Source organism: Colius striatus, chromosome 5, assembly GCF_028858725.1.
Source record: "Colius striatus isolate bColStr4 chromosome 5, bColStr4.1.hap1, whole genome shotgun sequence".
NCBI classification, from domain to species: domain Eukaryota; kingdom Metazoa; phylum Chordata; class Aves; order Coliiformes; family Coliidae; genus Colius; species Colius striatus.
This window is the reverse complement of record NC_084763.1, coordinates 27,831,035-27,858,695: the sequence shown is the minus strand read 5'-3', so window position 1 is coordinate 27,858,695 and position 27,661 is coordinate 27,831,035. Positions and strand designations below refer to the sequence as shown.

Below are 27,661 nucleotides of genomic sequence, written 5' to 3'. Positions count from 1 at the left end.
GACTGTGAAACACAGATTGCATGTTTGCATCCGGGTAGCCAACGTCAGGGACAGAGTGTTGTCTCTGTTACTTTCACAGTATTTGTGTCAAACTAAAATTTTACTTGCACTCTTCTTTTTATATTTACTTGAAAGGTATTGATAAAGAAGTTTAACCACACAGAGCTGGTAATTACCATACTTTTATTATATTAGCAGTGTAAACTTTAAAAGTTCCATTTATCATTTCTTTTATTAAAATTTATACTTGTTTTGAATGCTGTTTTTTTAAATAATACTTTCTTTTAAATATTTATTATTCAGAGTTCTAAATCATCTATTCCATTGTCTTATTTCCTCAGCAAGAAATTCAACAAGGTATTTTTAAAATCTTGAGTAAACTTAACAAGAAAATAATTTTGTAGTTATGTGCCTCTGATTTGACTTTTGTTTTTTCTGAAATTGGCTTTTTGTAGTAGTAGGTAAGCTAAATTTAGTTTTTATTTAATAAAGGAAGTTTAGTTTTAATGAAATCAGCAGAAGACTACACCTACCTAAGCAACATCTGCACTTCCATTTTGATGCCCCTTTATTGATAAGAGGGATATGATAAAAATTTTCCTTTCCATAGATGGAACAGTGAACCTTTTTCAAGCTTTGTCTTTAGAAGCATATGGATGTGTTAGAACTGTCACTTAGTAACATATGTCCGAAGTCTCAGAACGTGAGGTCTGCTTAAGTGCAAGCACTTCACTCTACCTATGGATGGCTTGTAGCAGGCACCAGCAGGCCTATGATTTATGTGTCAGGACAAGGTAAATTTGGATTTGGTTGGGGCTTTTTTCACTTGAATACATTCAGTGATGTATAGAGTTATAATTCCCACTGTATCTTTTTTTTTTAAAAAAAAAAAAAACAACACATTATCAGCAATTTTCCATCAGTTTCAGTTTACAACAGCTTGATTCATCCATGTTTTGATTTCTGTAAAATGTGTGGGTGCCAATTCAGGAAAGGCATTGCATGGTTTGAAAGTTAGGAGGCACATAGCCATGTCAGTGCATAGGCAGTGTTTGAATTCTAGAGGTAGACCTAGATGTAAATGCTGAACAAAACATAATTCACTAGTCAAACACCTGTAATTCCTTTCCTTCATTTTTTGTTTGCATATTATAAAAGAAAAACCCCACCATAATTACCATATGTAATTCTATATGGTAAATTTCAGAATCACAGTCATGATTAGATATCTTTACTTGCAACTACCAAAGTTAAACGTGGGCTTTCTCAATGATCATACAGTATAACTTAAAAGGATGTGTTACTCTACTACCAGTGAACTTCAGGGGATTTTAGTGAATGCTGTAGATTTCCTAAGCATTATTTTAAAAGGATAATAATATTGCTCCATATTCCACTCAAATTTAAAGTGAATTTGCATTTGCAACTCTTGTGTGGCTTATTACAGGCCTTTTTAACTATCTGAGGAAGAAGAGCATTAACGTTTTAATTTCAAAGCAAACCCTCAGATAAATTCCTGACTGATTAATCAGTTAATGTATTTTTAGAACATGTTTTTCCTCTGCGGTGCCTTTGAGGGATATTGTAATGAAAATGATCTGGTTTGAAAGTTGTTAGCTGCAGTGATAGCTAAAAAAAACTTGAAAGACATATTTTCTCTTTTAGTAGACTTAGTGTAAAATATAATTTTACCTAGGTGAATGAACAGGATGACTAATGTTCTGAGCAGCTGAAAAATTAAGCTTTTCAGCAAGTTGAAAAATCATTTGGAATATCTCATCATTATGAGATAAAATGTTGGTATTTTACAGAAGTGCAGTTGCTTTTATAAATTTCCCTTAATTTGCAGCTTAGAAATTTGGGGATGGAGTGGATGTGGTGGTAGGGGTGTTCAGCATTATGGTAAACCTTTAAGGGGCAATTACTCAAGTAATTTTAAGCTATGTAACCCACTCAGACTACTTTCAGTTTTGGAGATTTTTTTTTTCTTTCTAGAAAGAAAACTAGATAAATTCTGAGTCAAGGAAAATCTTTTGAGTATCTTGTTTTACTTGACAGCATCCTGCTTTTATCAGAAGACAGGATGCAGAGATGAGAGTATGTCTTTTAGGTACTTTGTAGCAATTTGGCCTGATTCTTTATCCCCTATTCATTGAGTGATTTCCTTCTTTCAGTTGGATATATTTTGTGACCTGAATAATGATGATTCATGGTTGTATTATTTTATCTGTAATTGGAAAATTGACTTAATTGTTTAAATGCTTAAAATTTTACTGAGATAAAAAATAGTTTTATTAGTTTTCTTTAATGTGTAATATGCATTTAGGTTTCCTGTTTCTTTCTTTCCTTTCTCTGAGTGGAGCTTTATGTATAGAGCAGGCTTATATCTGAGGTACTATAGTCTGATGTCTAAAATCAGATGGGATAAGAATAAACCTTAAGTGTTGTCATACCTTTTAAAGCAGAGTTGTTATCAGGTTATAAGAGGTCATTATATGAAAAAAAAAGTCCTTTATTAACAAGAGTGACAAATTAAGTGAGCTTTATAATACAAAGAAGAAGAAAAAATCAAATAATGAGATTTTCATTTATTTCAGTAATACAGATTCTGTTGTGAAAGTATTATTGTTTAGAGAGGAGATGGATGACAAGTTTGGGAGTTATTTCTAAAGGTAGGGAAGAAGTCTTACACTGAAATAGAAAACTTTCATTAGGTTGGCCTTACTAGCCTTTTTAAAATACATCTTTTCTTACACAAAATAGCACATAATCATATAGATTTTGAGTGAGTCTTTGCAAGGTAACTCAACTTTTTTTCTTTCTTTTTTTCTAGTTGCATTAAAATCTTCTAATTCTACAAGACCAGAAAGAAATGACAGTCAGGAAAACTGTAGAAGAGCAAAATGTGGAGAAGGGATGCAGATCCTGGAAGGAGAACTCTTACTGCAGGTAGGTTTCACAGTGGATGTATTATACAAATATTTACATTTAAAAAACAAGAAAAACAAAAAAAAACCCAAAACGCACAACCAAAAATCCCCCCCCAAAACCCAACCACAAAGAGGGGTTGGACTTCAGTGATATTCAGTGCTCCAGAATAATCAACTCATTGAGAAATTTTGTCATGCCTTTAAAGGTAGTAATTGTGGGACTATATTTTGACAAATCCTCCATCAGAACTGATCTCCCATTTATTGATATATCCTGGATACCTTTTTTTTTCTGGTAAACATATTACATTTTACAGAATTTTTAGCTTAAAGAAGGTTTGATTTCTGCAGGATTAGTTCCATGTCAAGATGAACTATGCACCAAAACTACTGTAAAATGTCATTGAATACCAGGTACAGGAGCTGTATATAGCCTTGTATGAAACAGAGCAGAATAACCAATTTCAACATGCCAGATTTAGATACTGTGAAGCTTGCAGACTTATGCTGTCAACCACTTGAGGTGAAATTGCTATGCAGAATAGGTCAGCAGAGGACACAAGTACCTGCCATTGCGGCATTCTGCTCACTTAGATTTACTGTGAACTTAGTCAAAACCAAAGATTCTGTGTGACTGCTCAAGACTTCTTGTATTGGCTATGCCATTTAATTTCAGATTATTAAATATTTTTAGTCGTAGTGTATTCAGGTTCAGCTTACTAAACTTATATAAGGAGTTTTTATAGAACTCACAACTGGTTATGAGAATAGATTAAGAAATGGCTACACATTAAATAGGAGTGATTCACAGCATTTAAAGACCAATCATTTAACCAGATATTTAGCTTGACTTAATTAGACGCTGTTAGTAAAAGAAACAGAAATAGTAAAACCATATCTCTGCAAAATATGGAAAAGCAATTATGGTGGTTAACATTGTGTGGGGCTATGGGAGTTAATGTTTGTGGAAGACTGGTTTATAATAAAAATATATTATGTTCTTACAGTAAGATATAAGATATCCTTTGCTTTACATTTTCTATGTTTTAGTAATTTTGCATAATAAAGATTTTTTTAAAATGTGTTTTCAGTGTGCTGGCCAAATCTGACTTTGAATGCAGCTGAGGAAATTAAGTGGCACAATATACTTAATGCAGTCCCTTGAGACAGCCCTTTGTTAAAATCTTGACTGAAATCCATCGAAGTAAATCAGCACCTTTCAGATGAGCTGCCAAGTCACAAATGTACTGTTTGCTATCACAACAATTGCTATGAACCGTATTGATTGGGAGTTCAGATAAATGCCCTTTTCGTGACTTAGAGTAAGGAGCCATTTAGTCTGCTGCTTTGTGAAAGGGGAAATCTCTTCAAAAACATTGTTTACTTGCAATAGTCTACTTGTGCATAGGTTTTCTATTTTAAGTAAGCTATAAAATATTTTCTCGTGCTATATAGAGGATCTTGATGGCTTGATTTCCTGTCCACTTAAGGCCTGTCTGCACTATGAATAGAACAGATTTTGGGAATGGGTTTGTGAAATGGTTCTCCTTAGTGCCACAGGTAGCTGGGTGCATCAAAGGCTTGAGCCACACAAGCAGTGTGAAATGTGATTGATATTAGATGAAGTTATAGTTGTTCGTACTGCTGTCCCTCATCTCCTACAATCTTGAGTAGTTAAGTTGTCAACAGGATTTGACTTCTTCACTGAATTTTCCAAAATAACCTTTTTTTTTTCATTAGGTGGAATTTTCTTCATTGTGCCACATACTCTGTAGAGAGATGAAATGAAGAATCCTTCTGTTTGTGCTGTTACATAATGATAGGTTTTTGCATGCTTCACATTTTATTGGCAGATTAGAGTATAGGTAGACCTACAGCCACAATAATAATCTGGAATTTTTTCTCTGAACCTGACAGATTGGTGTGTTTCCTCCGCAGGCACTGAATGGATTTGTATTAGTTGTTACGGCCGATGCTCTGGTTTTTTATGTCTCTTCTACTATCCAAGACTACTTGGGGTTCCAACAAGTAAGTTTATTTTTCCTTTTTTTTTTTTTTTTTTTGCAGAAGATTTACTTAATTTCAGAGGACATCAGTGTTCATGTTAGGGTCTGATAGTGTAATAAAAATCTCAGTTAGATATTTAGGGTTGAATTACTTTGAAAACATGTTATTTCTCTGTTGGCTTACATAGCTGAAATGAGACTTCAGGCCAAGCACAACAGGAATTTAATTTCCAAAGCTGAGTTAGGCAAGATAGGAAATTTTCACACTTAATTAGTCTTCACTGGAACAACTGTCTGAAATTTATACTGTGGTGTTGCCCAGTTTATGATGCTGAGTGAGACATAATTCAATGGGAAGGTAATTATTTTAATAGAAACCTTTCATATAAAATTAAATCCATATGCTTTGAGGGCTTTAAGTATCAACTGAGTGATTTTAGTATTTTTAGAATTTTGGTGTTCTCTCACTTGTATTTATTTACTTATTTAATTCAAACCAAACATTTTTTATTTAGATTTTTTGCTGTACAGTGCATTCAGCTCTGTCTGGGCAGGGATGAGGGGTGGGTTGAGTGTTTGTGGGTGAGAATTAACGGGCAGAGTAGTGTGGGTGATACTATTGTGGGAGTTTGCTACAGGACACCTGATCAGGAAGGGGAATTGGATGAGGCCTTCTACAAACAGTTGAGAGCTGCCTCACAATACCAATCGATGGTCCTCATGGGGGAATTCAACCACCCTGATATTTGCTGGCAAAGCCACTCAGCCAAGCGCATATAGTCCAGGAGGTTCCTACATAACATTGATGACAAATTCCTGTCACAAGTGGTTGAGGACCCCACAAGGAGAGGTGTGCTGCTGGACCTTGTGCTAACAAATAAAGAAGACCTGGTTGGGGATGTGAAGGTTGGAGGCAACCTTGACTGCAGTGACCATGAGCTGGTGGAGTTCAAGATGCTATCTGGAAGAACCAGGACACCAAGCAGGACTGTGACCCAGGACTACAGGTAAGCTGACTTTGGCCTCTTCAAAGACCTGCTTGGAGGAATCTCATAGGCTAGCATTCTAGGTGCCCAAGAGAGCTGGTTGATCTTCAAGCGCTGCATCTTCCAAGCCCAAGATCAATGTGTCCCCACAAGTAGAAAAGCAGAAGAGGAGGCAGGAGACCTCCATGTATGAACAAAGATCTGCTGGGACAACTCAGGGAGGAAGCAGACATCTATGAGAGGTGGAAAAAGGACCTGGTTTCTTGGGAAGTGTATAGGAACGTTGCCAGAGCATGCAGGGGTGCAGTCAGTAAGGCCAAAGCCCTTTTGAAATTAAACCTGGCAAAGGAAGTAAAGGAAAATAAGAAGATGTTTTTCAGGTACGTCAACAGCAAAAGGAAGATTAGAGGGAACGTAGACCCACTGCTGAACATGGAAGGTGCCCTGGTGATGGAGGATGGAACTACTGAATGAAGGCGGAACTACTGAATGCCTTCTTTGCTTCAGTCTTCCCAAGGTCAGCCCTTGGGAAGCCCAGTCCAGCAAGGATAGTAGGATGACGTGGACAACAGAGGGCTTGCCCTGGGTGGATGAGGAAGAGGTTAAAGACTTGTTGGCCAAGCTTAACACTCATAAAGCAATGAGACCTGATGAGATGCATTCAAGGGTGCTGAGAGAGCTGGCTGATGTGGTTGCTAAACCACTCTCCATCATTTTTGAACATTCATGGAGGAGAAGCAAGGTTCCTGAGAAGTGGAGAAAGGCCAATGTCACTCCAGACAAAAAGCGCAAAGGTGGCAGGAAGGCAAGAAAGGATGTCCCAGGAAACTTCAGGCCAGTCAGCCTCACTTCAGTGCCTGGAAAGGTAATGGAACAACTCATCCTCATTGTTGTTACTAAACATATGAAGGAAAAGATGGTTATCGGGGGAGTCAACATGGGTTCACCAAGGGGAAATCCTGCTTGACCAACCTTATAGCCTTCTACAAGGGCATAAGTGACTGGCTAGATGAGAGGAGATCAGTGGATGTTATCTGCCTTGACTTCAGCAAGGCTTTGACCGTATCCTATAACATCCTCATCAGAAAGCTCAGGCAATGTGGCTTGGATGAGTGGACAGTCAGGTGGATCGAGAGCTGACTGAATGACAGAACTCAGAGGGTGGTGATCAATGGCACAGAATCAAGTTGGAGGCCTGTGGCCAGTGGAGTTCTACGAGGATCTTCATCAACAACCTGGATGAGGGGACAGAGTGTACCCTCAGCAAGTTGGCTGATGACATCAAACTGGGAGGACTGGTTGATTCCCCAGAAGACTGTGCTACCATTCAGTGGGATCTTGACTGGCTTGAGAGTTGGGCAGAGAGGAACCTCATGAGGTTCAACAAGGACAAACTCAGAGTCCTGCACCTGTACAATCCCATGCACCAGTACAGGCTGGGGGTTGACCTCCTGGAGAGCAGCTCTGCAGAGAGAGACCTGGGAATGCTGGTTGATAATAAACTAACCATGAGCCAGCAATGTGCCCTCATGGTCAAGAAGGCCAATGGCATCCTGGGATGCATCAAGAAGAATGTGGCCAGCAGCTTGAGGGAGACTCTTCTCCTCCTCTACTCTGCCTTGGTGAAGCCTCATCTGGAGTCCTGTGTCCAGTTCTGAGCTCCCCAGCTCAAGAGAGACAGAGAACTTCTGGAGAGAGTCCAGCACAGGGCCACCAAGATGATCAGGGTCTGGAGCATCTTCCTTATGAGGAAAGGCTGCAGGATCTGGGACTGTTCAGCCTGGATAAGAGGACACTGAGGGGGGACCTAATTAAGACTTACAAGTATTTAGAAGGTGTATGTGAAGATGATAGGGCAAAACTTTTTTTAATATAGTGGCCAGTGACAGGACTAGGGGTAATGGACAAAAGCTGGAACATGAAAAGTTCCACTTAAAGGAAATCTTCCTTTACTCTGAGGGTGAAGGAGCCCTGGCACAAGCTGTCCAGGGAGAGTGTGGAGTCTCCTTCTCTGGAGGTTTTCCAAACCCACCTGGACATATTCCTGTGACCTGATCTAAGTTGACCTGTTTTGGCAGGGTGATTGGACTAGATCTCTAAAGGTCCCTTCCAACCCGTACTATTCTGTGATTTAAAATGTGTGTTCCAGATCACGTATGGCTAACTTCCCTGGGCTTGCAAGCCAGGTACCAAAGTAGTAAAGACCAAGACACAGTGGGCATGTGTTGCCTTCCTTAGAGAACTACTGGAATTAGATTTTGTTAAGATGATGGAAGCTTAGTCATAGTTATCAATATATATCTTTGGGTATTGGACAATGATAGATTCAATTTCTGTCTAAAAATAGGGAGAAAATCTGCTTGGTCTGCAATTTTAGCTGATAAGAAATTGGAGTATGTTTGTGTAAAAGACAATACTCCAAACAAAACAATACTGGGATTGCAGATTCTTTTGGTGTTAGGGAATAAAGAAAAAAAGCTTGGAAAATAAATTGGACATAAAACTTGTGTAGTAATGCCAATAAATCAAGTGCATGATATGGAAGTGAAATGTTAAAGTTACACAAATTAGCATTTCTGGCAATTTATTCTGGAAAATACTGCTTCTTTTAAGAAACTTATCAAAGCGAACTTAGAGCTAGGCTTCTGCTTTTGCCAACTCATCTTAATTTCTTTAGATCTGTTTTTTATTTCAAATATTTCCTGTTTATATCATGGTTGAGGTTTTGATCGATGCAGAAAACAGACATTTTAACTCCTTTCAGTTGACTGAAGCTTTTCTTGAGTATTTTGGGTGAGTGTTTTTCTCCCTAATTTCTTTCAGTGACTGATCCTGGCTGTTGTAGCTCTCTATTTAGATCAATTCCCTAATCATGCATTTGATTGTGATATGAGAGCTTAATAATTACAGATTTTAATGCATCCTTGAGGAGTGACAGACCTTTCAAGCAAACAAAACCAGTGTTCATAATCTACTTGGCTTAATTTTGAAAGTTGTTCAGTTCAGGATCTTTGGTTCTGTTTGTGTTCCTGTAACACCTAAATGGATCAGGTCTAAGTACCAGCTAGTATTTACTAGTATGCAAAACTAAATGATTTTTAAAAACCTAAGCACAGCAATTCCAGGCTTACTTAGATAAAAGCAGGTAAAGAAATAATTGACATCATGTTATTTTGGTTTTTATTTATTATGTTTGCCGTCATGAATGTGACTGAATTGTTCTCTGTGCTGCTAAAAATTGTTCTGTGGAGCTTTGCCGTGCATGTGCAAATGTATGTTTTTATCTCTGACCAAAGTGCATTTTTCTATATCTCTAGCAGTTTTGTCAACCAGATAACTTACTGGTTTTGTCAACCAGATAACTTACTGTTATATAAGTTTCTTATTCTCTTTCTTTCTCACCTTTTTTCTTTTTTTGTACATAGTCTGATATTATACACCAGAGTGTATTTGAATTGATTCACACAGAAGACAGACCAGAATTTCAACGGCAGCTACATTGGGCATTAAATCCTGCCCAGTCTGCAGATTCTGGACCAAGTGTACAAGGTGAGAACGCAGCCAAATCACATGTTTGCCCGTCTGATTAGTTGAGGGGTTTTAGAATTTGTACATGTAAAAAACTTTATTTCTTCCTTTGATCATATAAAAGGATCTGATGTCTTTTAAACTGATTTGAATTTTATGGATATATTTAGCCAACAGTGGGAATTACTATATGGCTCATCTTTAATTGCTATTTGAATGAGAAAGTGATTTCTCTGAAGTAATGTTCTCTCAAACATCTGCTACTCCTGGTTACAGATCACAGGACCGAATGCATTAGCTTAGAAAGACCAGCAGATAATTGGGCACACCACCTTCTTTAAGGTCTTTAGGCTAGTAGATCCATTCCATGACTGTTTGAAGTTATGGTGAAGTTATGGCACTCCTGGTCATGGAAGGCCTTTCCACATCTGTCACTGTTATATGCAGGCTGACACTTAAACCAATCCTTTTCTTGGGAATAAAAGATGAAATAGATGAGCCTTTAGGACCTCAAATGTTACATAGCACGTGTTATTTACTGATACTTAAGTGACTTGCTATAATTTGGAACAACTAAGGAGAAACATGTTACTTATATATTGGAACAGAGATGTGTAGTTACAGATAGCTACATGTAATACGGGATGCATACACCTGCCTGATAATGACAACAAAGCTGTTGAGACAACTATAACGCTCTGTTTTGCACAACAGTTGTTAAGAGTATACACGTAAAGCTCTGTTACTCTGTGTCCCTTGTGAGAAGTTGCCTATAGTCTCATTAATCTCCATGACAGAATCAACTGAACAAGCACACACTGGGCCTTTTAGGAATCCTAAGCTACTCATCACTCTCAGTGTGCTCCTGCCTGGCCAGCAGCTCTTCCAGTCAGCTCTTCTTCTGACAGTTGCCAGCTGTTGATACCAGTTTGGTTTCAGCCTCACTAGCTAGCACCTTTCTCAGTATTAGCTGGTCTTGCAGGAATAAAATTGTGTCAGTAGGAAAAGAACACAAATGTTGGGATTGCTTGGAAAAAAAAGGATTTTAGTGACTCCCTTGAGCCGATACTTGTAAGACATGAATGCTGATATATGCAATGAATTAACCATTTTGAGGAAGCCTTGAGTAATATATATGAAGGGATTCTCAAGGATGTCAAAGTTGGCATATAATCATTGCTTCTTCAGAGAGCATCTAATCTCTTTCTTCTTGGACAAGCACTGTCTCAGAAATGTTGAAAATTCTCAACTGCAATTAGACAAAAAAAGTCTGCAGCAGTAGAAAGTAAGGAACTATGTTTGATTTTTGTCTGTTGAGAACCATCCATATGACAAGTGTGGGAATTTGTTGTTTTCTAACATCAAAGTTAAGTGCTAACTGTCTTGAACTGTAAGTATTTTTCTGTACCTGTGGGAGCAACTGTAATGGTGGCTTTGGAAAATACACAGTTCTGCAGACGGTTATAATTTCGCATTATCCCTTTTTGTACTCTATCAGCTTGGGCCATTTTTCTTCACATCTTGAAGTTATTCATTGAAAACTGATCTTGCATAGCAATTTTTTTAAGGAAAAAAAGGTATCTCCTGATTTTATCTGAAAAGATGCATAGCTTATCATTCCTGTTGGATTTATCTGGCCTTAGGTTGTAAGGCATCTTTTTATGAGCCATCAGCAGTCTCATTTGATTCCAGTTAAGTCCCTTGAATTAATAGATCATATTGAATTGGCTTTTGGTCATGATTTGTTTTTCTTTGTGGTTTGATTTGCCACTGTACAAACGATGTAGCCTATCTGTAAATTTTTCCAGCTGCCCAAGAGAGAGAATTATGTTCTAGAGAACCCAAAGGGGTATGTGATTAAGTGACATGCTCTCCCCTCAATTTGTTTCCAAGTCTGGAAGGTCAATATGCATTCTTTCTTAAAATCTCTCCCTTTTGTCCATACATGGCAGTCAGATCTCTTGGATTATATAGACTGTTTTTTAAATTTCAGAGTATTTAGCACTCTAAAATAGCATTTTTCACTTTTTTTTCCTTAATTTTCTGTGTGTATGAAATTCCTAGGGAATTACCAGTTTGAGGGGTTTTATATGTATTACAAACAAGAACAGTGTTAAAGTCACTGTGAATAAACATGCTCTATTATCTGTACAAGTAATCCCATGCAGTACAAATGTATTCTATCAGATGCTTATTGATTTACTTTCTGGTTTTACTTTGTTTCAAATGTCTGTTTTCTAAGTGCCAATTAACATCAAATGCTTGTCCTGAAGTGCCAGAATAATATCATGTTGTTATCCTAGTTGTCAATCGTGTTTTTGAGTTGTTTCTTTTCTAAAAAAAAAAACCTCAAACAAAAACCTACACAAACCTCCAAAAAAAACCCCCATAAAGACAAAAAAAACCCAGACTTTAAAAAAAACCCAACCAAAACCACCACTCTCCAAAACACAAATACTCCAGGTTCGTCTAGAGAGGTAGCTTGGGTGGTGTTTTCTTGATCAGCACAGCCTAGAAATATTTTCTATATTTAGTAGGGGATTTTTTGCATCCATTAAGGAAGTACTCACATTAATTTATTGTGGTGGCTCCCTGAAAATGCTTCTTTTCATTTATTGCTACAACTTTCACCTGACTATCTGGAAAGTAAGAATTTCACTGTTTGATATGATCTACTGGTCTTTTGAGTACTCAGTTCCCATAGTTACTATGCCGCTTGCAGAACCTGCTGTTGCAGAAATGTGATTGTACACTCTGCTGAGAAGTCTGCTCTCTGCAACCAGGTCAAAACCTAGATTGTTAACAAATGTAATAAATTATAAACTCAATCTAAAACAAAATACCTTCTAAAAATACCCAAATTGCATGCAGTTTTTAAATACCTGTAAAATATAATCCCATCAGAAGAACTGATACATAACTTAGTGTTACAATCCGTGTAGATTCTGAGGATCTTTCCAGTTTACATTGTTCTTGCTCAAGTCATGACCTAATATTTTGTTTATGAGACAGAGATGATTTGCTATAGATAGCCTTCACTAGGTGTTGTTCTAAAAATATTCTTTATAAATAATCCTTTCCTGTAGGAGATAATGGCTTTTCACAGCCAGCAACCTATTATAACCCAGATCAACTTCCTCCAGAGAATTCTTCCTTTATGGAAAGGAATTTCATCTGCAGGTTACGATGCCTTCTGGATAATTCATCTGGGTTCCTGGTGAGTATGGAGTTATGGAAAAATTTCCACATATGCTTGCAGGTTGGAAATCTGCATTATTCTTACAATATTTACAGCAACTTAATTTATTTGTAAATCTCCATAGATACCTGAACTGCTTGACACAGTATGTTTTGGTGACACTAGATGGTCACCTTCACCTTTCACCAATCATCAGGTGAAAGTTGTCTCATTTCTCATGGTTCAGTTTCCTCAGTGAAATACAAATAAGCATCTGCTTTTGTAAAGTACTTGGTGATTTGCAAATAAAAAAAACATTACAAAGATTATTTTCAGTTGGGTACTTTGCTATGCAATAAGTTATAATAACTTACAAGAACATAATTTTCCCTTACTTGGAAAGGTCTGTGCTTTGTCTATTTAATACTTTTTTTTTTTTTTGTCAATGCTGTAGATTTTAAAGGACAAATGAGTTTATCATACTCTAGGTGACTTCTTGGAATAGAATGGTTTATATAGGATCTTGCAATTATACATATTTGCATACTATATAATGGTGAGTTACAAAAATGCAGTAGAAATAATCTTATGTTAATTGTGTATAATTGCATATAATGCCATGTTCATTAGAATATTAGAAAGCCCAGATATTATTTGCCTTTGCATGTTTGTTTTTTTCTTTTACAAAGCAAGATTCCCATTAGTTGTTTTTTCAGTGAGTTTATTAGTAGATTTCAAAGCGATGTGTTCAGGAGTGTAATAACAGTATTCTGTACTTAGCCAACTTTTGTGTGTGCCATGCTACAAAGCTTGAATCTGATGGGTCTTTAAAAATATGTAGATATGGTTTTTTATCATAACAGAAATATCTTACGTTTGTATGTCTCCAACATATAACAATTACTTGTTTCCTCATTGTAAGGCTATGAATTTTCAAGGTCGATTAAAGTTTCTCCATGGACAAAACAAGAAAGGGAAGGATGGTGCTACTTTGTCTCCTCAGCTCGCGCTGTTTGCAGTAGCTACTCCCTTGCAGCCACCATCTATCCTCGAGATACGAACCAAAAACTTCATCTTTAGAACTAAACACAAACTGGATTTCACACCTACTGGCTGTGATGCAAAGTAGGTGTCAAGTATTGTGCATAATACTTTATTACTTTGCTGATGAGAGTTTAAAGTATGAGTTGAAACATGAAGCTGGCTACTATTTCAGTCGATACTGATGGTTGTTTAGGAACTGTTAAGATTTTTCTCATCAGTCTTGCTAGTAAGTAACAAGAATGGGATTGTCGTAGCATACTTCCTTTAAAAGGCGTATTGCTTTCTGATGCAGTCATTTAAAAAACCAGAACAACCACAAACCCCCAAAACCAAAACAACAATCCCAAAAGATAGACTACCAATGAATTAGGGAAGAAGAAAAGTTTAATGTTTAAATCGGTTTGAAATTTGGGTTTAGAACTGATAGAACGAGTATTTAATTCTGTTCTACACACGTATTTTCTTCTTGAGTTCAAATAAATGCAAAATACAATAGAAATGCTATTTACTTAAACAAATGAAGTCCTTTTTTTTTATACTATGGCTTTTACCCGTTTCCAAACTATTCTTTTCTCTCTATATATTATCTATTATATATTATATATTATGATATATGATAATTATATGATATATAATATGATATATTATATATTGTATATATAATATAATATATTTCTCTCTGATATTAAATCAACATAACAAAGCTACGCAACAACATGGCAAAAAGCCCATTAAAATGCTTCTTTATCAAAAGAAAAGCCTCTGTCCCATTTCCTTCCTTCTCCCCTCCCTGCTTTTTTTTGACTGAAAATGCTTTCAGCTTTCAGACTCATTTTCTGTGGAACTTCACATGTGAATTTCCATGCCTACTTATAGGGTAATGTAAAGTCAAATTACTCAGTATTCTGTCTACTGATAAACCAAATTTCTTTTCTGGAGTTCTATAAACCAATACAAGCAGAAGTTATCACAATGTTAACACAGACTTACCTTTCATCTGATTTTTTTTTTTATTGTGCTTCACTTGAACTCTTCAATTTTTGACACATTTTACACTGTTCCCTATTATTGTTCCCTATACTTACTTCCTTCCTGCCCCCCCCCCCCCCCCCAAAAAAAAATCTTTGGATCTTCATTTCTTTGTTCCAAATCCTATTTCAGTCTCTCTTTGACTGTTTCAATCTATGATGTTATTTCATAGCACTCACACAAGTTCTTAATCTCCCTCACCTCTAGTATAGTATTCTAATTTTAACTAGGAGGGTCAAATATGACTACTGGCAGTACTCCTCTCCGGCATATCTTAGAAAGCTTAAATGCAAATAACTGGAGTCGCAAACCACTCAATAGTAAAAGGGATGTAATTCTGACATACATCCTGTTTAGAACTTTAGGCTACTGAAAATACTAATTTAGGCAAGAAATTTTAGATAACTGATGTCCATACTTCTACATGCAAGCACTTAAGAAATGGGACTAAGCAAACCATCTCTTCATTGCAACAAAAGGGAACTGCCTGCTATAAGTAAATATGTCTAAAAGTATGAAATTAAGAGTCCAGATGAACTGAAGCTATGTGTTTTCTTTGTGATCTAATCATTTTGTGAACCTGGTCCTAGTCACTGGAGGCAACTTGGGGAAATAGTAAAAAATTATATGATTTGATAACTATGTTTGTAATTAGAACGGCCATGTTTCCGCATACAATTAATATTGCAACAAAATGTAGTTAGCACTTGCGTCTAAAGTGTTCTACCCATAATTAACTTGCTGGGTATTTGTTCTGTGAGTTAGTTCATCAGCAGTGTTGCAATTTTTTTGTTCTTACCTTCCAGAGGAAAGATTGTCCTGGGATACACTGAAGCAGAACTATGTATGAGAGGAACAGGATACCAGTTTGTTCATGCAGCTGACATGCTTTATTGTGCTGAAAATCATGTCCGAAGTAAGCTTTGTGCTCTAAGAAAGGCTGAAAAATCAATGCATGGATTATATTCATACTGAAAAAGTACTTTGAAGTACTCTTCTTAAAAAGAAAAAAAAAAAGTACCAGTTGTTAATGAAAAGCACTATTCTTTTCACGTGATCTTTGCCTCATTATGAAAACTTATACTAGATTAAGAAATATTTAATATTTTTATCTAGACCCTTTTAGGTTCTACCAGTTTTTGTCACATCTTGCTCTTCTCACTTCCTTCTCTGTTCAACGTGACTTCTGTTATTTCTACAACTTCTTTCAGGCAGGGAGACTATTCAATGATAGCTTTCCTGTTACAAAGTTAAATAAAGCATTTTCTTTTGATATGAGTGTAAGATTTCGAACAGAAATTAATCTCTTAGTTACCATGCTAATGTTTTATATGTTTCTGGTTTTGATTCTGGGCAGCTTGATTTGGCTTAAGTAACATCTTAAAAAGAGAATTAAGATATTTTAAGATAAGGAAATAAGTATCAACTATCTGGTGTGTAACTATCTAGTTGGCTTTTTTTCTTTACTTTTTTGTAAGCTGTAACATACTTGTCTTTGGAAATTACAGAAACATCTTAAGGATATTTTGGTGCTGCTTCTTTTGCACTGACTTATCTTGAAAAATGGGGTTTTGTTGTAGACTTTTTTTGTCCCTTTATATACAGTTAAAACCCTTCTGTAGATTAGTTCTCAGCCTATATTAAGGAAGTTATCTGTTTCAAGTAATATTTAGTCATTGTTATGTCAGTGGTTTGGAGTTTTTTTGGTAGGGAATGAGAAAGAAAATATTTCCAGAGCGGAATAGAATGAAACTTCTTAGTTTGGAACTTTGTCTTAAAACTTTTTTTTTAATCAATTTCTAATGCTAAGATAAAAAAGGAAGTCTTTCAAGATTATTTTGGTTAAGATTCTTAAACTACCCTAATATTTTAAATTTAATTTTTCTATGTAGAACTATAGGATTTTCATCAACGTACAATGAAAATGTAGGATGTTTATTAGACATTGCTAGTGAACAGATAGGAGTGAAAAATAATAGGTTTTTTAAGTACCTCTGCATTAACCAGTTGAAATCACTCTACAAATAAGATTACATTCATGACGTGCCTGATCTTCCTGTTTTTGTTCACTGGACAGTAAATATTATGCTTAATCTTTAACTTTAGTGATGAAGACGGGTGAGAGTGGAATGACTGTATTTAGGCTTCTAACCAAAGAAAATCGATGGGCCTGGGTCCAGGCAAACGCACGTCTTGTCTACAAAAATGGAAGACCAGATTACATCATTGCCACGCAAAGACCTCTTACGTAAGTCATCATCACATAAAGCATTATACTTCAAAACCAGAAAAGTGCTGAGCTTCTTTATATTCAGAAAGAAATGCTTTGTTTTTAAATAAACTCACTCTAAATCCTGAACTCCAAAAAGAAAACTTACAATTTGTTAACAAATATTGAAAAGAGTCCTGACTTTTCAGTTCTTTGTGGCAGTCTTTTATGTCTAAAGTTTCGACTTCACTTTAAGAATTAGGGCAGCGGTACAAGCACAAAGTTATCCCATTCAACCTGCCTTTGCTTCAGTGTCCTCTTTAGCAAAAATTAAGAAATACAACTGCAGTTGTGTATAAGAAACACCAGATAAAGGACTTTATTTCTTTACATTGTGGTGCTGAACTAAATTCTACATAGTATGGAATTTGACATTATTATACAGGTTAAATATTTTTTGCTAAGGAGTCTGTAGAATGGAGAAAAAGATGCTTCAATAGTGAAGTATTCATTTACTTGTTATGCCAAGAAAAACATAGTGCAGGGAACAAAGCCCACTTATTTTCATTTCCGCTCATGATGCACAGAAAATGGTGTATGCTATCTAGATTTAATTACAAATGTAATATGTAAAGGGGTATTACAGTCATAAGCTCCTTATTTCATAATCTGCCTCTTGGTTTAACTCAGCCAAGTAGAACTGGAATAGCTAGGAATTTGAAAAATGTCTACAAATGGAATAATTAATTTTGTAATATTAATTCCAAGGACGAAACATTACTGTAATGTTTATTATTGCACTATTATGCTATATATCTGATTTGTTTTCAGAGATGAAGAAGGAGCAGAACATCTGCGGAAGCGTAACATGAAGCTGCCCTTCATGTTTGCCACTGGTGAGGCTGTGTTATATGAGATATCTTTTCCAATGTCAAGCTTTATGGATCCTTCACAGCAGAAGAGTAAAAGCATGATGGGAAAAGGAGCCAAAGCAACGCTACACAATGATTCTGTGGATCCAAACTCCCTCCTAGGTGCCATGTTAAGGCAAGACGAGTCTGTGTATCTCTGCCCTCCAGCATCACACAAACTTTCCTTTGAGCGGAATTTCTTTGCAGACAACAGAGGTGAACTGAGTGGTGATGTTGGCAGTGGCTGGACAGATAATCTCCTCCCTGCTGGAAATAACAGCATTCTCAAACAGGAGGTAATGGAGTGTTCCCAGGACAATGCTGTTCCACTTCCTGAAGACAGTGCAGCACTCTTTCAAGATAACAAAACTAGTGATTTGTATAGCATTATGAAAAATCTGGGTATTGACTTTGAAGATCTAAAGTGTATTCAGCAGGATGAGGAGTTTTTTAAAACTGAAATATCTGGTATGGATGATATTGCGGACATCGATATAACTGATGAAATCCTGACTTATGTTCAGGATTCCTTAAATAAATCTGACTTCTTATATTCAGGCTGTAACCAGCAGCAGCCTCTGGTCCAGAATGAAGGTTGCTTGGTACAACAAGAGTTAGATCCACATCAACTTCACCAGCACCAGAAACAGCTTGTGGAACAGCAGCAACATCAACAGCAACAGCTCTGTCAAAAGATGAAACATATGCAAGTCAATGGGATGTTCACAAATTGGAGCTCTGGCACCAGCATGCCTCTTAGCTGCTCACAGCAGCAGCCCCAACAATGTGTATTCCCTGGCATGCATGCCACTACATCTGAGTTCTCTTACAAATCAGAAGTAACTACTTCCCCTTATGCATGTAGACAAGAGTTTATTCCTTACAAGCAGCCCGCAGCAGTGATGCCACAGCTTTCTAATTTTCCTCAAATGGATTTCCCTGGATCAGGTTTTGACAGATCAACCTATTCTGCTTCCACCTTGGAGGATTTTCTCAGTTGTTTACAGCAAGTCCCTGAAAATCATGAGTGTGGGATAAACTCTGAGTCGGTTATGCGAACTCCTCAAACATGCTATACAGGTGCTGTTTCTATGTACCAGTGCACACAAGAAGCGCAGCCCAACTGTGTGGATCAAATGCAGTATGATCCTATGATTGCAGATCAGCAAACTTTGTTGAACAAGGTAAGGTAAACAGCATTGCAACATTCTGTTTTGAATCGTGTTTTTCTTCTGCTGGATGGCTGCTGGGATGCAGTTTTTCATGATTGAATCATTGAGTTAGAAACTGATGGGTTAGCAGTGTGTGAATTCCCTTGCTTTATTAGTCCATTAGATGAAAAGAGTTGCATTTGATCAAGGTTTTACATACACATATCCAGAGTCTGGTAGCTATCTTTGACACTATTCAAGAGTGAACTAGTCTGTTGTACCTGCCTGTAAATTTCCTAGTAGGAGCAAAGGAAAAGCAAATCTGTTAAAAGCTTGGAACTTACTTACATACTTTTTTTAGTAATATTATCTGGCACACTCATTTTCATTAAATATGTTGTAACGATCCAGAAAAAGATCTTGTTTTTAAAATGTTAGTGTTCTCTAGCTGCTCAGATTCTTCGGTGTTTTTAAGATTGCTTAAAGTCTAAAGTCATAATATGTCCCGTTATTTATGTGATATTATAAACAACTGCATTTCTAAACATGACGATACTGCAGAAATATTTTTATCTATTGCCATAAGTGAAAATCAGCTTGTTCCTCAAGCTGCTGTCCAAATTGTCTGCTGAAGACAAATGAGCGTGAAATATGCAGGTAAGTTGAACCTTTTTCACATTGTGCTGAGGAGAATATATGATAAAAGCCACGTAAGAGAGGAGTCTGACTGTACCACAAACTACAGTTTTAAGCACAGGTGAAATTCTTCATAGGTAAAATTAACTTTGAAATTTAAAAAAAATTGCAAAGGTAATTCCTGATTCTGAATAACCTTTGTTGTTATTTGAATACCATTTATTTCTGTCAGTGCTGCTCAAGAATAGAGCCACAATTCTTTTTTTTTTACCTCAGTGACTTAATGTTCTAAAGTACTGATCCTACAAATGCTTATACACATAATCTTATGCATATGCTGGCACAAATGCTTATGCATAAGCATTTACAGAATTAAAGTATTAATTGGCATTTAACCTACACAAGGCAGAAGTGAGGAATGCAAGTAGAACATGCCTATGATTTTGGTACACTTAATACAAGTACAAAAGGTATCCTTTTAAAACTGCTTCACTAGGGGAAAAACTATAATTGCAGAAATGTAGCTAAAATATAGGACAGTTCAGCAAGATTAATAGCTTCTGCCCAAATGCCAGTACTTCTTGCACAGTGCTTGGCTGTATGTTGCATGGCTATGGTCAATGTTACTAGTCCTGCACAGTGCTTGATGATATGGTTGCAAAGCAGCACCAGGGTTGTGCAAGTTTGGCCCTGTAATAATATAGAATTTTCCTTTTCACAAAAGCTGTTCTGTTACGGTGCATCAGTTTTGAGCAGCCAACGTATAAGCAATTCCATGTCTTCCTTTTTAATAGTTGGTTTCAAATATATTTAGATGATTTTGTTGTTATGCTGCTATAATCAGTTTTGTTACACACTCTTTTTGTTATTTTCTTTTTCTTCTTTTCTTTCTAAAGTTAAAAGTTTAATGACTAAGACAGCATCTCTAAATGCAGTCAATGAATACATCTATTCACATTTACTAGAATGCTGTGCTGCAATAATAATATCTTGTTTCTTGTTAAATTAAAAAAAAAAAAGCCACTTTGTGAAAACTTATCGTTACTTGAGCTCTTAAGAGGCAAATTCAGCCCCTCTAGCTATGATATATCCATGTTATGTGAATCTAGATCACATTGCCTCAGTGGAAGCCTGGTGCAGAAGTGATGTTACCCTTATATATGTTAGTTCCTGTTTACCTCTGAAGAGAACTGAACATTTGTCCAAATGAGCTTAAAAGAGGAGTATGCTTCTTGATTAGATAAGGAAGGATTATCCCCCCCAACCCATTTCATAAGAATGATTGAAGACAGCTGATAGCTACCTCCAATCCTTGTAGATCCAAAGTCCAAAACTTATGTATGCCAACTAGGTGCAGTGGGGTGTGGAAAGACACTCATTGCTTGTTCCTAAACCAAATAGGACTTTTGCAGGCCATAGTGCTATATATATTAAAAAAAGTCTCTTGTATCAGATTGTATTCAATTTTGACCTCTAGTCACATCTACCACAACATTTTTTATAGATTTGATGGCAAAGTAAGGCTCTGTGTTAACTAAAGTTGTTTTGCTGAGAAATGTTTTAACAGAGAAACTTTTTTTTTACCTAGAAATGCCATTGCTGCAGAGAAAGATAACCTTGTATTTATATATGCCTGTATTACATTGTATTTAGCCTCGAATCAGAGGAGTTAAGAACATTAAAGTATGTGAACTCATGGGAACTAATAAATCAGAAGTATATCTGCTGCACTTGTAATCTATTAAAGTACCAAAGGAATCTTGTAACATATCACCTATGCAAAAGCCAAGGTTACAGATTATGTACATTTTCTTTATTGTAAATAGGGAGAATGTATCACTGTTTATGATAATAAACTTAAGGTTTGATTTTATTGCTAATTGGTAGCTTTAGTAAGGATGTGACTAAGCAGATAGGATACTACTGTCTGAGCCTACATTCACACAGACAAACCAAAGTAGGGTAGTTTGAATGTCTGGATTTAGCACACTGACATCCCTATGAGCAGTTAGAGTCTAGAGAGAGGACAGACGTTGCTGTGCCAGCTGTGATTGCTATCTTTTCCATAGCCTTTGAACTCCCATCAATTTCTACATGAAAATTATAGGGTGTTTGCCAGAAGGATCTGTTGTGGTCATCTGCCATGACCTGCTGCTAAACTTGTAATTGTGGTAGGATCACAGCCAATGTTGTCTAAAAGCCCTTTCAGTGATGGAAGAAGGCAGAAAGGCCTCATAATAATTTCCTTGCTCGTTTCAGACAGTTATTCCTTCATTAAGCAGGAGAAGCCTTGCTAAGTACTAGATTCTGTGTTGAGAATTTTCATGGAAATTTTAATGAGCATGTTCGCCTTGTTAATGAAGAATATGGAAATAATCTGCTTTTATCAGAAGTAATCCTAGCGTATATTATTGCAGCTGTCTTTAAAAGTATGTCAGCTTTGATTAAAAACATAATACATGTGGCTATAGTCTTGTTAAAAAAATTAGAAGAAATGTACACAGTTAGTCAAATTTCAGTGTTTTCCACAGAAGGATAATAATGTTTTCAAAACCCAGCATATTTTGATAGAAGAATTAATGTATAGTATGTTTTTAAGGACAAACATTGAATGTGTTAGACTACTTACAGGTTACTCCTGTAGAGATGACGGAAACATTTAAAATACTTTGTTGTATATTCTTTGCATGACTGAATGGAATATTTTGTAGATATTGTGACTTTTCCATAGCATGACAGGAAGCATTACATAAGATGATTACAATAATCCTATGAACAATTATGTCGAGACTGATGAAAGCCATTCATTGGTCTTACTTGGCATTGTCAATCTGAAGACCATTTGTCAAAAAAGGCCACCCGGCAACAGCTCAGCCTGTGGAGTGAATACAGTACGCTTCAACTTATTAATAGGACTGCATGTGCATTGCTGTAAGAGCTGTGAAGTGTGGATTCCATTGCAGACATGAAAATATGTAAATAGATTGCTTTAAAATGTAACAGCTAGATATGGAAATCAGGAGTGTTCAGTCAGACTGTACTTTCTACAAAGAGGAAATCTATTACACTTTTAGATAATGGTGATGTTTCTTTACTTGAGCCAGCAGCAGGACTACTGACTTAACATGGGTAAGTTTTACTGATGATTCAGATCCTGCTCTAATGCAAATTAACTTTTCATCATTCATCCTTCAAAAAAACCAAATCTTTTAAAGCTATTCATTGTATTTTAAGATTATTTCATTGTCTGGATTACATTCAGAAGGATTTTTTAAAACTTATAAATAAGTCATTTTCCCATTCTAAACATTTATATCACCTGTTTTTTCCTGACAGTTCCAAAACGGTTTCAGTGGAGGAAATGCAAATGAAGCATATCCCTCACAGTTAGATGTGATCGGTAATGCACAGACTGCCACACATCTCCAGCCTGTTCATCATCCGACAGAACCCAGATCCTTCTCAGATTTGGCATCCAGTGGATTTATGTGATTCAGATCTAGAGCTCCATCTGTGATTTTGTCTGGGCATCAGGCTGCTGGAAAAGCTTGATAAGTCTATCTTTGAGCATCAGACTTAAACAGCTAAATAACATTTTGAGAACATGAGGTTGGTTGCACTATGTACCTGTGGATATGTAATCCAAGACCTGGCTTTTTAGAGTGACAGGCAGAATTGAAACTTCTGACTAAAAGTGTGCATGTGCGGTTTTCCATCCGATTGACTGTGTCATCACAATATGGATTACATATATGCTACAGACTATGTCATACTGTACAACATAAGATAAGGCAAATGGTTTTGTTGTTTAGAAAATAATTTGGCACTTTACAGATAGCATCAATGGCACAAGGAAGATGATTTCACACGTGAATTATTTCCTGACTTTATTTTTTAAAAAATATTAAAAGGCTCTGAAATCGTGAGAATCAAAAGCACTTAATTTTGATGCATACTAAGCTCTTTAATCACTTATTTTATATTTAAATCTCTTTGGTTTAAGTCTCCATTTCTAGCACTTTAATAGAAGGCTTAATACAAGGATATAATATGCAACTTCAGGTTTTCTATGAAAAAGCCCCTTGTATTCCTCCTTTTCTTGTCGACCTTAAGTGCCTCACAATTTAGCTACCTTGTTTCTGATGGGAGCTTATTTTAGCAAAACTCACTATAAATGTCATCCATGTTATGTGAACCTTTCTCCAACATCTGCAGTGCTACTGCTGTATCTCTTTTTCACCCTCTAAAGACAATTTGTTTAGGGAATGACATAATTCTTTATCTGTGAATTTGTTACACTATTTTCAGGAGTCACTAATGTTCTGATTTTAGTTCTGCTGAAGAGTTTTGGTTTATTCTATACTACTTTTCTGCTTTATTCAGGTAATACAGGGTATATTGAAAAAGCAGATTTGCTGAGAGGGAGGAGCAGGTCCTCAGGATTAGTTTTAGGTTATCAATGCTGAAAAACATGTGCCTTATCTTGTGTTAAAACACTCGTAATGTTCTTTAAAGATAATACAAGGCTGCTCTATGCAATTACATTGGTTAAAATGGATATTGAAACGGATTGCATTTTAAATAAGGGGGAAAGGAGTCTCAATAGTGATTGGTATTTGACTGCATTTTTCAATGCTCGTAGTGGGGAAAGGGTGAGTTTTGGTTTAAACTTCATCCCTAGCAAATTGCACTGCAAAGTACAGAGAGGTTATTCTTTTATGTATGTTGATCCATTTAAAATCTTTGTGCAAAGTATGAGTTTAGGAAAAGAAAGAAGTCATTAGAGAAATTCTCCTTGTAATAGGTTTCATTTTCAGGACAAAAAGAACAACCCACAGCCATGAATACATTCTGGCTTTCTGTTTTGTGTTTGAAAGGATTGCTAAAATTGCAGACACCAATGTTTGGTGCAAAATAATAATCTGAGTGAAAAGTACAGAAATGTGTATATGTTCTAATTATTTCATACTCTTGTGTGTTGTATAGTTCATATGTAATAAAATGTCTTTGTAAAATATTTTAAACCAGTTAATTTTAAAAATGTTACATCATTATATGTTAAGAACAATTTTGTTACATTTTTTATATATAATATAAAATGGCAATTTAGCCAGTTGGTTTAAAACAGACAAAAGTAAATTGGCTTCCCCCAGATGGTTGTTATTGTTTAGTACAAGGACAATCACTTAATTAGAATTGTTTCATAGCTGAAACATGCTTTCTTTGAAGAGCATAGTTTCTTCTGTTCTGTGTGATATGATATGATATGATATGATATGATATGATATGATATGATATGATATGATATGATATGATGGGCCAAACTTCTTATTCAGGTACAATTTCTCATATGAATAACTTCAGCAGTTCTTTTAAGTGAAATTACCATATATGAAAGGGACATTAATGAAGCAACTACGATTCAGGAAAAACCCATAAAGATATTGTGGGATGTATTACAAGTTGCTTTTTTTTATTAATGTTTCGGAATTTGTTTTCAGCACAAGATGTCAGTAACAGATTTAATTAATATAATTTGAAGTAATTTGTGACTGTCATTTTTTTAACTGAAGGTCATGTTTTAAGCCAATATCTGAAATGTCTTCCATATCTAGCTAGTGTATCATGTTTTTTGAACTTGAAAACTAGAAAAATGCTGTAAAACCAGAAGGTTCAAAGGGATAATGTCTTACACCTTACAAACCAGTATATATTCTGTGTATGAATTTAGTTTAACCAAATACATGTCCTATCACTAAGTGCCAAGGATACAGTACTACAAGTGTGCTGCCCTACTTACTGTAAACAAATTAGTTGTTTGTATGCATATCAGCGTCCTTGTGCATTACCTTTCGCGTACAACATTGACTGTATTAGTTCACTCTCGATCTGCACCAAACTGTACCTACAGTGCACAGATATTTCTGAATTGGATCTCTGTTAGCCCTTCAGGTCTGTTATGAGTAAGATTATAACCCAGTGTTAGTCAGTATTACTGTCCATTTTTGTACAAGTTTCCTTAGCTTATTTTTCTTTCTGTCTCTTCTCTCCTTTGCTATGCCTGCACATACTGTTGCAATACACCTCCTGCATTAAGGTATGGTTTTGTAGCGCTCTTGCTCATCTCCAGTAAAATTTGTAAGACATAATATATGGTAATAAAATAATCACTTGAATGTAAGTGAAATGTATTTTATTTTACTGCAAAAATGTTTGATTTCAGCAGTATACAAAAAAAATGTTCTCGTACAGTTACTAAGATCTTTGAGAGCTGGTCATCTAATAGTTTAAAAAAACTATTGTTATTTACGTCATGTGGACTTTGCACTTCTGGATATTGGATGCAGTTACAGTGTGTATAATTTAGTGGTGAATAAATGTGTATTCGTTCATGGAATTAATATTTTATACTTGCATGGAAAAGTTTATCAATCGGCTTTGTAAATAGCCAAAAGCTACCAGTCAGAAGGCTTCTACATTCATTGCTTAGTGACAGTAAATTCACAGTTGAAGAGTACTGAGACAGAGCAGATTTCTGCATAGGTACTGCTAAAAATAAGCATTTTCTCTCTTGAGATCTGTAGCTGGCCATTGATCACCTATTTGCTGTTTATTGCTATTTCATAAATAGTGATTTTGTTTTTAGTTAAGAAAACAATTCTTTTATACTGTTTCTAACTAGTGTTCCCTGTCTGCTATATTGATTTTGCATTATAGCCTTTTAAAACCTATTGTAATGCTGAATCAAATGTTTCATTGTAATCCCTGTGCATTTACCAAACTCACAGTGGTTCTTTGGTGACACAATGGACAAGAATGTAATTGGTTTCACTTTTATCTTATGATATATTAAGACACGTGTCTTAGCAGAACTGGTACCAGACTATGGACTCTGTATGTAGGACCTTGTTTACTCTTCTTGCATAGCAGAAAAAGATAAGCTAAGATACGAGTGTAATTCAACAAGGCTGCACGTGTATTAAATAACATCTGGAAATAATCAGGCAATAATATAAGCAACACAGGACATCCTTTCTTGTAGCTGGTTGCATTTGTTAAAAGGATACCTTCAAGCTGTGTATCAACCTGTTCCCAGAAGTGTTAGATGTCACTGTCCAGTTTTGTTTGAAGAAGGGTGACACTTTCTTCTGGACTAAACCATTCTCTTTATGGTTTATGGAATTCTGTTTCAAATTCAACATGAAAGTTAACAACCATGGTAGTACCTAACCTGTGGTAGGCCGATGTGTCATAAGCCCAGGTAGTTTGGTGATGGAAGTCATGATACACTCTAGGCTCTGGCAGATGGAGGCTTTCCCAAATAACTCTTTTAGATACTCATTTTCCCTGTGGTGACTGCATTTCCTACTTACACACTTAAACAGAGAACTGTTTTGTTATCAGGTGATTTTATTCACCTGAGAACTGGCTTATTAAGTTAAAGTTACTATCTAGAGTAAGAGCCTGATTAATTTTTTAATACTTTTATTCTGTTCATTAAGTTTCCAAATTTCCTTCTTTCATCCTCCTTCCCTGTAAGTTGAAACTTTAGTGCTAAATATGTAATACTGGACTGAAACAGCTTTAGAGATCCAGAATACAAGTTGACATCTTAAAATAATGAAATGACATCCATCATATGCTCAGCAATTTGCAGCCTGGGCCACTGTTTGCTTTTCCCTGTTTCATTTCTGTTACCTCCAGTGAGCAATATTCCCTATGAGTGCTTACTGGGGAATCTGAGCCAGCTCTCCAAATAAACATCCATTCTTCCTGTAAGCAAGTTCTGGTGCACTGATGTGTGTGGCAAACCTACATTTTACAAATCCTCTTATGTCTTGAGCTGATCTTCCTTGACAGATAAAGAAGGACCATAATAGTAAGGCATCAGCAGCTAAGTGCAAAATTTCCAAAGATTCAACCAAATATGTGAAATTGAAGATCTGATGAGTCAATGAGATAATGAGGTTTCTTCTTTATAACCTAGCCTTTCTAGGCAAGGTCCAGCAGGCAATGTTGTTATCTTTAAACGCAGCTATGTACAGTTTAGTTT

General features: G+C 36.0%; 1 protein-coding gene across 1 annotated transcript in view; it reads left to right on the top strand.

Moving 5' to 3' along the window:
* The window catches only part of AHR (aryl hydrocarbon receptor), a 60,712-nt gene extending 34,707 nt beyond the window's left edge, over positions 1-26,005 (top strand). Inside the window, exons 3-11 of the mRNA XM_061996379.1 lie at positions 2,834-2,949; positions 4,869-4,958; positions 9,348-9,471; positions 12,537-12,667; positions 13,551-13,753; positions 15,508-15,617; positions 16,808-16,949; positions 17,742-19,005; positions 22,945-26,005. Coding sequence (XP_061852363.1) covers positions 2,834-2,949; positions 4,869-4,958; positions 9,348-9,471; positions 12,537-12,667; positions 13,551-13,753; positions 15,508-15,617; positions 16,808-16,949; positions 17,742-19,005; positions 22,945-23,100 — 2,336 coding nt within the window. The 3' untranslated portion in view covers positions 23,101-26,005. The remainder of the gene's footprint in view (positions 1-2,833; positions 2,950-4,868; positions 4,959-9,347; positions 9,472-12,536; positions 12,668-13,550; positions 13,754-15,507; positions 15,618-16,807; positions 16,950-17,741; positions 19,006-22,944) is intronic.
* The last annotated feature ends 1,656 nt before the right edge of the window (positions 26,006-27,661 follow it).